Source organism: Bos mutus, chromosome 15 (assembly GCF_027580195.1).
Source record: "Bos mutus isolate GX-2022 chromosome 15, NWIPB_WYAK_1.1, whole genome shotgun sequence".
In the NCBI taxonomy this organism is placed as follows: Eukaryota; Metazoa; Chordata; class Mammalia; order Artiodactyla; family Bovidae; genus Bos; species Bos mutus.
The window spans coordinates 25,706,678-25,717,772 of record NC_091631.1 but is presented as its reverse complement, the minus strand read 5'-3'; the positions used below and the strand labels follow the sequence as shown (position 1 = coordinate 25,717,772).

The 11,095-nt window shown below is 50.4% G+C and overlaps 1 protein-coding gene across 5 annotated transcripts in view; it reads left to right on the top strand.

The window, feature by feature from the left end:
* The window catches only part of MYO7A (myosin VIIA), a 112,241-nt gene continuing 101,146 nt past the window's right edge, over positions 1-11,095 (top strand). The window contains exons 1-2 of one of the 5 annotated variants that reach the window (XR_011467022.1): positions 1-434; positions 2,330-2,393. Coding sequence is in view for 3 of the 5 variants with exons in the window: in XM_070383655.1 (XP_070239756.1) it covers positions 2,376-2,393 (18 nt within the window). In the remaining 2 variants the exon portion in view is untranslated. The remainder of the gene's footprint in view (positions 435-2,329; positions 2,394-11,095) is intronic. The other 4 variants (XR_011467021.1, XM_070383655.1, XM_070383653.1 and 1 more) reach the window with 4 other exon arrangements.

The following is an 11,095-nucleotide window of genomic DNA, read 5'->3' as shown; positions in this document are numbered from 1 at the left end:
TTGAGGTTGGCGAGAGGGGCCCCGGGCCTGGCTCCACGCAGGTCAGCCACACAGCCGAGAAAGGCCTCGGTGCCCCTGCCTCCCCGCGGGGTGGCGGGTCCTCCCTGCCAGGGCCCTGGGCGGCACAGCCCGCCTCCCAGGCTGATGTCACGACACCCAGACCTTTGAGGGCCCTCCGACTCCGCCTCCCGGGGGAAGGCTCCGGAGTGGGAAGGAGAGGGCAGCCGTGCTGGCCAGAGAGCTGCCCTGGGCGGGAGAGACTGAGAGAGAGAGTCATGCTGTGAAAAACCCAGAGCAACCCCAGAGCAAGGCCCAGAGTGAGGCTGAAGAGGAGGGGGTGCATTCTGCAGGCTGGCCCAGGTCCCCCAACCCAGCTTCCTGAGCCCTCCTTGCAGGTGACAGCTGCAGCGCGGTGCCGGGCAGCTGGGAGCCAGGTAAGGACAGGCTGCTCACTCTCCTGGGCACTGGGAGAAAGGTTTGCTAAATTTCGGGGGAGTCAGGGGCTCGGGCCACCCTGGAGCTACTGCCCCTACTTGCTCCCGGTCTGGGCCCCCTGCCATCTCTCTGACAAGAGCTGGGACGGGAAGGGAGGCTGGGAATGACATGCAGAGGGTGGGGGAAAGGAGTGGCATAGAGTCCGCTGCCCCTGACTCTTTGTCTCCTTAGGCCTCTCTCAGCCACTATCTCTTTCTCTCTCTCTCCTTGGGTAAGTCACTTAGTCTGTGCCTTAAATTTCCCATCTGTGAAATGGGAGATGAAGCCCCACCAGGCAACAGTACTGGAGTGGGGTGCCATTGCCTTCTCCCAAGGGCTTCCCAGGGGGTGCTAATTATAAAGAACTTGCCTGCCAATACAGGAGACATAAGAGATGCGGGTTTGATCCCTGGGTCAGGAAGATCCCTGGAGGAGGGCATGGCAACCCACTCCAGTATTCTGGCTCCTCCGTGGACATGTACAATCAGTTCTCTGTTCCCTGTTGTCAATTAAAAAGTAATTAACTTGAACAGGGATTAGTTTTTATTTTTAGGGAAAAAAAGTCTATTCTGTAGCTTTTTCCTTACATTTGGCCCTTAAATTCTACTCCCTTTCAACAACCCCTTTCCACCCGCTTAAAGCCATGAAGGCCCAGCACCACAGCTGGGCAGTCCTTGTTGAATTCTCTTCCCAGCCAAGTACCCGGGCCGAGTGCAGTCTCCAGAAAGACAGTGTGCCTGCTGTATCCTGGAGCCCCAGGGCAGGGGTCAGGGCTCAGGTATCAGGCAGTGTCATGGGCAGAGGATCAAATGCCCCAGTGCCTCTGAATGGACCTTATGAAAAATTGATGCTCATCCTCTCATCCTGGGAGGCAGGTAGGGGACCGGAGGGGCCTCCTGCCAGAGCCTATGGGCTGGGGTTGACATTGATCACCACGCTCAGCCCCACAAGTTCTTCCTGAGCTGGCCATGGATCTGGCCCTGGGCTGTATGAGGTAATAGCTGAGCCCCACACCCTGCCCTGGATCAACTCCCCTACTTTGGAAGCAGGGGTGGGACAGACCCTGACCAGACAGCAAATGCATATAGTCAGGGCTAGACAGAGGGAAACATCAGAGCTCTTGGCAGCCTGGGGATGGTCAGGGAAGGCTTCCTGGAAGAGGTGCCATGAAACCTAGGTAGGAATTTGAGTTCCAGGCAGAGGGGCCAGAGTATGCAAAGGACAAGAGGTATGAAAAGGGCTGGCATATTTCAAAAGTGAGTGCTGAGGATGGCCTAAGGGCAAGGGTAGGGCAGGGAGAAAGCAGGGAAGCAAGCTTTAGAGGCACAGTCTGGGCTTTAAACGCAAAATGGAAGAGAGATTAGGGTCACCATCCTGAAGGCAGGGGCTGTCATGAGCAGGTCATGCTCAGCCTGACCTTCCTCTTGGGCCAGCCTGTCCCTGTCCCCTGCACTCCTGGGGCAGCCCTGAGCTGGGTGGTTAGAGACCAAGTCTTAGTCCTGAATTTGCCCTGCCCTGCTGTGTGACCTTTGGCAAGTCTTGGTCCCTCTCTGGGCCTCTTTGCCCATGTGTCTGGGTGAACGGGGCTGCACTTGCTGCTATTTTAGGAGCCCTTTGGGAACCTTTGAATAACAGCATGAGAGAACAGCTCAGCTGCTCTGGGCAGTGGAGCTGGTGACAGTGGCAGAGGCTCAGGTCACACAGGCTGGGCTGTGGCCAGAGGGAGAGAAGCCAGAGAGGGTTCCCCAGAGGGAGGAGGGGCTGGGCTTTGGGAAGAGCCCAGGTGACCCCAGGCAGGCCCAGTGCTTCCAGGGCTGGCTTGTTCAGAGGCTTGCTATGGTCTCTTTCCCTGCAGAATTGTGTCTGGCCAGGCGGGCAGCAGGAGCATTTGACCAAGGACAATGGTGATTCTTCAGCAGGTGAGTGCTTCCCCCCACCCCACTGGCCTTCATCTTTCTATGCCAGGAATAACCCTAGAAAACTCCTATCTATGCTTCAAAACCCAGGTGTGAAACTTTTCCTGACTCTCTCAGGCTCAGTCTAGAACTTCTCCCTCTGAGATGTCTGTTGGGACCTCCCTTTCTCATTGCACTCACCCCGCTGGTCAGAAATTACTTATTTATATATATCTCCAAATCCCTGGGTGTTCCAGGCAGTGGAATAGCATGAGTAAAGGCCCAAATGTAGGAAAACTCTTGGGGAAAGAGAAGAGGGAGTTGGCAAGTCTACTGAAGCCAGACCTGGAAGGGCCTTGAGCCTGCCTGGGGAGCAGTGAGTCGGGGTGACATGGCTGGAGCTGCAGCCCCTGGGTAATATGGGGAAGAAGCAGAGGTGCTGCCCCTAGCTGAGTCCTCCAGCCCCTCTTCTTTCCCAGGGTCACAATGGCCCCTGACCTTCAGCCCTTCCCCGTGATTAGCCCGAGGCTCTAATGAGCTCCTGGTCTCCAGAGCCAGGAATGTGGGCCCTGCGCCAGCTTGGCCTGGCACCAGGCCCCTGGGCTGGTGGGGGTGTGCCCTTGGGGGCTTGACCAGTGGCCTCATGTCCTCCAGGACCATCTGGGACCAATAGGCAGCCTCATCCGGCAGCTGTGTGTTTAAGTGTGAGTATGTGGATTTGTGTGTGAGAAGGTAGGATCGGGAGAGACAGACTTCTGTCCTGGGGCTGGAGGAGACCCCCTCTAGAGCCCCTGGGCCTGAGAGTCCGTTCAAAGGACTGTCAGAGATGGCCAAGACCACCAAAAAAGGGAAGGTCACTGTCACCGAGTGTTGGCTGGGTGCCAGGAACTGAGCTGCAGGCAGAGATGGGCGAATGGGGACATTTGCAGACTCCAGAGGAAAGGCTTGGGTCACCCATAGCCCCCAAGGGCGTTTTCCCTCAGGAGATCTCTGCCTTGATGGCCACCCTCTCCCAACCTGCCCCCAAACCCTGGCCCACCTCACCTGAACCTGGCTCTGCCCACCCCTCACACAGAAAGCACATTCCTGTTACTTCTCTGGTCCTGAATGAGGTCCCAGCTCTGGGGAGCCAGCCAGCCACACAGCCTTGAGCTCGTCTTGGGCTTTGCTATTGTGGACTTTGAGTGCGTCCTTCAGCCTTCCTGAGCCTCAGTTTCCTTATCTGTCAAAACAAGGATAAAAACCTCCTTTGCCAGCCTGTCTGCTGAGAAAATGAAATGCCCGGAGGGGTTCAATCAAAGTGCTTCTTCTTTCATCTGCCTCCCAGGTCCCCCTCCCTCCTCCTGCTGCCCCTTGCCCATTCTGAGCACTTCGTCTCCCATCTCCTGGCTGACTTCTAAGGCCTCACTGTGACCACTGCCTTTGGGACCCTTCCCTGTCCTGCCCACATTAGAGCCTGGTCACACTCCACCTTCTTCCCTTACCTTACTGGGGCCTCCTGGTGAGCCCAGAAATGGGGGACAGCCTTCATCCTGCCCCCCACTGCCTCTCAGCCCTGGTACCAGCCCTCTCAAAGATGGGGCTCTGTGCTGAATGAATGAGTGATTGTGGCTACACCCTCATTTGGTTTGGAGGGCTAGGGCATAATGACAGGTAGGCCTCAAAGGGATATTTAAGGACAAAAGATGATAACACTAGGCAATGCTTGCCCAGTGATGGACTCAGCTCAAAAAAGATTAACTGCCACAATTACTACTACTAAAATCATATTAATAGCATTCCTGTGTATGAGGGTTTTCCATTCTTTTCTCTCCTTCACTTTATTTGGGATAAGTTCTTTGAGGAGACCACAGAGAATATGATGATTCTTGATCCATATGTAGAGGGTCCCATCCTAGCCTTTGTGTGGAGCCCCCATGAGTACCAGGCACCGAAAACATCTTCATAAAGATGTGTTAAGAATCCAAATCTCTTCACTCAGGAAAAAATTTTACTCATTTGCTAAGGATTCTAATCCTTTAAGTAGCATCCACATCTGTCCTACTATATGCTGGGTACTCTATATACTTGATTTCATTTTATTGTCATAAGGCAGTGAGGTAAGGATCTTTGTGCCAATATCACAGGTGAAGAAATTGAAGCCCAGACAAAGTAATTTAGACACGAGCTGGGGCAGGTCCGGATAGGATAGGGAGCCATGCTGGTGAGGGGGGCAGCACGCAAGGAGAGGAGACCTTGCAAGGGGGCTGCTGTGCAGGGTACAGGGTGTGGCGCAAGGAGCGGGCACAGGGCTCAGGAGAGGAGCTCAGACTTCCCCTGCTGGGTGAAGGGACATTTGTTGAGCATGAGCTCCTTCCTAGGGACCCTGTGGAAGTCTGAGCAGATCCATGATGCTGATGGCTTTGGGAGTGGTGGTGGGGGTGGGGTGGGGTGGGGAGTGTCTAGAGGTTCCTAGTGTGCCAGAAGATACTTCCTCCAGCCACAGTCTCACCCACCCACCCAGCAAAGTGGCACTCAGCCCCTTCTCTGTACCAGGCTGGGCACAAAGGATGCAGAGATAAACTGACTACTCCCTGTCCTGGAGGAGTTTCCAGACCAAAGCGGAGACAGCCCTGAAACGCAGCAAGGGCACCCCGTAAGCAGAACTGTGATAGCAGGAGTCCTGGGGGAAGCGGGGGTGGAGTGGGGTGGAAGGGATATTGGGGATGGGGAGGCTTCTGTGATATGGGGTGGGTGGGGGGTGGCGGTGCTAGGGAAGGCTTTGAGGCGTTGCGGTAGCCCCTCACATACAGCTGGGAGACTGTGGTCTCAGGGAGAGGGAATTGCCCCAGGTTGCAAGGCTAGCTAGTGCTCGTGAGAACCCAGAGGTCCATGGTACATGTAACCTGCTTCTTTGAGGACCTCGGGAAGGCTGCTCTGCTTAAGTAAGATATGATTTCTGGCTCGATGGTGAGGCCAGTGGAGGGACTAGATGTACTTTGCCCAGATTCATAGATCAGAGTGAAGTTTGAAGATAAATTTGTGGACTGTTGGTAACAGTTGGATTAAGTCTTTTATTAAAATATAATGTTTTTCTTTGTCTGTTGTAACAGTTTCTGATTTAAAGTCCATCTTGTCAGATATTAGTATAGCCACCCCAGCTCTTTTTTGGTTACTATTTTGCTTGGATATATTTTTCTATCCTTTTGCTTTCAACCTATTTCTGTCTTTAGATCGAAAGTGAGTCTCTTATAGATATGATAGCATATCATTGGATTATGTTTTATTTCTTTTAGCCTATTATGCCAACTGCTACCTTTTAATTAGAGAGTTACATTCATTTCCATTTAGAGTTACTTCTGCCATTTTGCTATTTTTCTATATGTCATATCTTCCCCCCCTCAGCTCCTCTATGATGACTTAAAAATTTCTTTATTTTTTATTGACGTATAGTTGACTTACAATATTGTGTTAGTTTCAGGTTCACAGAAAAGTGCTTCAGTTACACATAGATACAGACATACACATATATTTTTTCAGATTCTTTTCCCTTATAAGTTATTATAAAATATTGAATACAATTCTGGGGGCTATACAGTAGGTCCTTGTTGGGTTATCTATTTTATATATAATAGTACATATCTACTATATCTAATCTCAAGCTCTTATTTTGTGTTTAATTTTTTTCCCCCGCTCTACTGTTTTGGTTCCCTTCTCATTCATTTCTCCCTCTCTCTCTAGCTGTTACTCTGGAGTTTACAGATTTTTTCTACTGGGGTTTACAATTAACACCTTACATTTAATAACAAGCTAGTGGGGGTTAACAGCAACTTAGCTTCAGTAGTATATAAACACTCTGTACAGTTTCAGCCCTCTCTCTTTATAGTGTTACTGTCAGAAATTACATCTTTATATGCTATGAGCCCATTAACATAGATTTGTTATTTTATGCATTTGTTTTTTAAATCACATAGGAAAAAAGCAGAGTTACAAAACAAAAATAACAATTAGGCAGGCTTTTATATTTACCTTTGTAGTTACTTTATTGGATCCTTTATTTCTTTGTATGGCTTGAGTTGCTGTCTCGTGCCATTTAATTTTGGCCTGAATGATTACTTTCGGCATTTCTTATAGAGTAGGTTTACTAGCTATAAACTCCCTCAAGTTTTATCTGGGAATGTCTTAGTTTCTCTTTCACTTTCTAAAAAATGATTTATTTATTTATTTATTTGATTTGATTGTGCTGGGTCTTCACTGCAGTGTGAGGGCTTTCTCTGGTTGCGGCAGTGGGGGGCTACGCCTCGTTGTGGTACCTGAACTCACTGCGGTGGCTTCTCTTGCTACAGAGCACAGGTTCTAGGCTCTTGGGCTTCAGAGTCGCAGCACATGGGCTCAGTAGTTACGTCTCTAAGGCTCTGGAGTGCAGGCTCGGTAATTGTGGCTCGTGGGCTTACTTGTCCCACAGCATGTGGAATCTTCCCGAACCAGGGATTGGACCTGTGTCCCCTGCAATGGCAGGTGTATTCTTATCCACTGTAGCACCAGGGAAGTTCAAGTTTCTCTTTCACTTTCGAAGGATATTTTTGCCACACACAGAACTCTTGTTTGAAACATGTTCTTTTTCCTTTTTGTACTTCAAGTATATCATCCTACTGCCTTCTGGTATCCATGGTTTCCGATGAGAAATTAGCAACTAATCATATGGAAGATCCTTTGTATATGATGAGTCATTTCTCTCTCGTTTTTAAGATGCTCTTTTTGCCCTTGTCTTTTGACAGTTTGATTATAATGTGTCTCAGTGAGGATTTTTTTGAGTTTATACTACCTGGAATTTATTGACCTTTATAGATGTGTAGATTTTTATATCTTTCATCAAGTTTGGGGTCATTATATCTTCAAATATTCTTTCTGCCTCTCTCTCCCATCCTTCTGGGATTCCCACTGTGCATATGTTGATCCACTTGATGGTATCTTGTAGGTTTCTTAGTCTCTTCTCATTTTTCTTAATCCTTTTTTATCTTTATGCTCCTCAGACTGGATAATCTCCAAGTATCTTCAGGTTTGCTGGTTTTTCTTTCTGCCTTTTCAAATCTGCTGATGACACCTCTACTGAATTTTTCATTAGTTATTTTTGAACTCCAGAATTCTACTTGGTCCCTTTTTATAATTCCTGTTTCTTTACTGATATTCTCTACTTGGTAAGATGTTGTTCTGGTTTCCTTCAGTGCTTTGTGCATATTTAAAACTGTTGATTAAAGTCTCTGTCTATTAAGTCCAATGTCTGGGCTTCCTCAGGGAAATTTTCTATCAACTTTTTTTTTTTCCTGTGAATGGGCCATATTTTATTATTTCTTTGCAACTCTCATATTTTTGTTGTTGAAAACTGGACATTTTGATTATTACAACGTGATAATTCTGGAAGTCAGATTCTCCGCCTCCTCAGGCTTTGTTGTTGCTGTTTATTTGTAAATTGTTGTTTTGTTTAATGACTTTTCTGAACTATTTTTATGGCGACTACATTCTCTATTGTGTGTGGTCACTGAAGTCTCTAAACGATCTACAGCCAAAAAAAAAAACAAACAAAACTAGAAAATCTTGATCTTTACAGCTGGGCTGTGCATGTGTGTGTTTGGGTGTGACTTTAATACCCTCTCAGGTCATTTACAACTCGGCCTTAGCCTTTATTCCCTGTCTGCATGGAGCTTGAGGTCAGAGCTTATGGTCATCTCATGCTTTCTCTGAACATTTGTCCAATCCTGGGTGTGTACGTGGTCTTCTAGACTCCCCGGTATATGCTTTTCAAAGCCCCTTTTCTCTGAAGCACCTCATTCTCCTGTCTTTCTTCCGGGCTTTTTGAGCTTTTCTTTTTGGAGCTGTTTGCTCCAATTGGTTTTTTTTTCCACCCCCAGAAGGCAGTGGATAGTTCATTTTCCTTTGGATGTTTTTGACCCCTACCCCACCCCTGCCCTCCACAGCTACTTCTCCACCCTGGGGGTGTTCCTACTTGGGGAATAAAGACAAGCTTTTAGTACTATTTCTTCAGGGAGTCCCCAGACAGTTTAAAACCACCATAATTCTTTGATATCAAGGTCTGTTCTGTTCCCTCTGACCCCAGTAACCCCTAGCAGGATACAGGCTGCCATCCTCAAGGTGGAGGCTGGAGAAGGATGAGTGGGTTGAAGTACCACACAGTTCTCCTGCTGGGTTTCAGTCCCCTTTCTCTTCCTCAAGTGTTCCAATGGTGACTGTCAACTTGTGCATATTTTCTAGAGTTCTAGTAAAGTTGACTGACAATTTTTGCTGGGTTTTGGTGTTTCTGAAGAGTTCTTGGCAGAGTTCTCTACTCTTTGCTGACATCACTCACTGATGACAATTGGCATAATTATTTCCTGGAAGGTTTTTTTTTTGGTTCCAGCTTGCTATGCATCTTTGGTTAGTTCCCTTTTACCCCTTCTGAACCAAAATCTCCCCATATTTAAAATTGGGGGAGGGGGGTCAGAACTGGACCATATGGTGATATAGTGGAGGTGAAGGTGGCACTGTGGTGTGTGAGGTGCAGAGGGAGTAAAGAAAGGTAGTGAAGTGTGGGGCCCAGGGGGCACGTGGCCAAGTGCAGCCTTGGTGGCTGCGTGGGGTAGGGTGGGAAGAGGGAGGGGAAGCACTCCTGGTGGAGCACTCCGCCTCCTGGGGGGCCCTGTCCTGTGTGACCAGACAGCCGGAGACAAGGCTCGGGGAGCCATGAACCCTGGCTCTGGGAGGGAACCTGGTGTGACTCCAGAGAGGGCCCAGCAGCGTGAGACCTGCCTCCCAGGCCTGGGGTGAGTGCAACTTGCAGGGAAAGGGCCCACTCCCAGGCTCCAGCTCAGGAGCGGCCTGGGTACTCCGGGGTCGAGCAGCGGGTCTGGGTCAGGGAGGGCCAGCCTCTCAGTCCTCTACTGGCTCTCTGTCAGGGGGCCTCTCTCCACCAACCAGACCTATTTTACCATCTCTTCCTTCTTACCTCTGCTTCTCTGTGCTTTGCTGTCCCCTCTTCGGGAACACTCTTCCCCCTCATGTCTGCCTGAAAAATCACACCACCACAACAACATGACTTGCTCAGTTAGTAATCACCAGCACTCATACAGCGTTTGCTCTAACAGGCACTGACCTGAGTTACACACAACCTGTTTAATCCTCGCAGCACCTCCTGAGGTATTGTTAAACTGTCATTGAACTAATGAGAAAACAAAGGCACAGAAAGGTTGAGGACCTTGCCCAAGGTCCCACGGCATTTGAATGGCCGTGCCAGCATTAAACTGGTGTTGGTTCTAGAGTCCAGCCTCTTGGCAGCCATGCTATCCTGTCTCTCCAGGGTTAAACTGTTCCTTGTCTGGCAGTACCACCCTTGTCCATCCCCCAGGCTGGAAGCTCTGAGGACGGTATCCCCTAAGCCTTAGTCTGAGCCTGTGAAGGTTGGTTAAATGGACAGATGGAAGGATAGAAGCCCATTCCCCAGCCCTCCCTTTGTGTCTTAGGGTCTGGTTCCTGTTTCCATGAACTCCCCTGAGTGGGTGGGCAGGGAGGGATATGTGTGCTTGTTCTGGGCTTAAGTCGGGGAAGGACCCCTGAAAGCAGTGTCCCTGATGGGGCCCAGGAAGTAGCTGGGAATCACTGCAGTCAGTCAGCCATGTGCTGGGTGGCAGAGTGCTGGGTCTTCAAGGCTAGAACAGAGATGGGGGTAGAAGGAAGGTCAGGTCCGGAGGGGCAGCTCCGGGTTCTGTGTGAGGCATCGCCATCTCTTTTCTTGCCATTCCCCTGTTCCCCACCCTGGTTTGCTTGTCTAGAGCAGAAGGTTGGGTCTTCCAGAATTCCAGACAATGCTGAGGGCCAAAGATGAGACCTTGAAGAGTGCGTAGGAGAAAAGAGGGGGAAGATAAAGCTAAGCAGGGAGAGCGGAGAAGGCAGGTGTAGGAGGAGAGTTGCAGGGCCTGGGCATCCCATGCCTTCTGGGTGGACGGTGCCCACTGTGGCTTGCAGTCCAGCATGGAGTGGAGCCTGTGTGGTGGCCGGGACACAGGAGCCCGACTTGATGCCCACTGCTGGGTTAGTCTGAGCCCTTAGAGGTGTCTGGCTGTCCTGGGGACCAGGGGCCGCCCTCCTGTAGGCCCTAGTGCCTCCTCTTTGAGCTGGAGGTCACCCATTGGGTGGCCTGGGAGGGTGGGGGAGGACCAGAGACAGACTCTTCCAGGCTTTCCCCACAGAGCCCCCTCCCCCTCCAACCTCAATACTTCTTTCCACCCTCACTCCCCAGAGGCAGTCATGGGACCAGAAAGATCTTTGATGCCGTTGGCCTTTAGTCTTAAAAAATTCACTAAGTGTATTGCGTTCTATTCCAAAACATCCCCACGTTTCTTTCTGTAGAAAATACACTGATTTTCTTCAAAGCTGCAGTCAAGGTGAGGTTCCAGGGGCCTCTTTTATGCCCAGCCCTGCAGCTCGGTTCCTGGGTGCCACAGGCTGCGGTCCCTGTGAGGCCAGCCCGGAATCCCCAGTGATGTCAGGTGGTCGGGGTCCAGCCAGGGTGGGAGGGGGCAAAGCGGCCTGGGGGCACCCCCTCCCAGTTCCCGCCCGCAGGCGTCACCTAAGCCGCCGTTGCCATGGGCCCGCGGCAGATGGCTGGGTTTAGGGTTCCCCGGCGCGCTTGGGATTAGGTGAATTAGGGAGCCCGAGACGTGCTGCCACTGTAGCCGGCCGCCACCAGGCCCTCG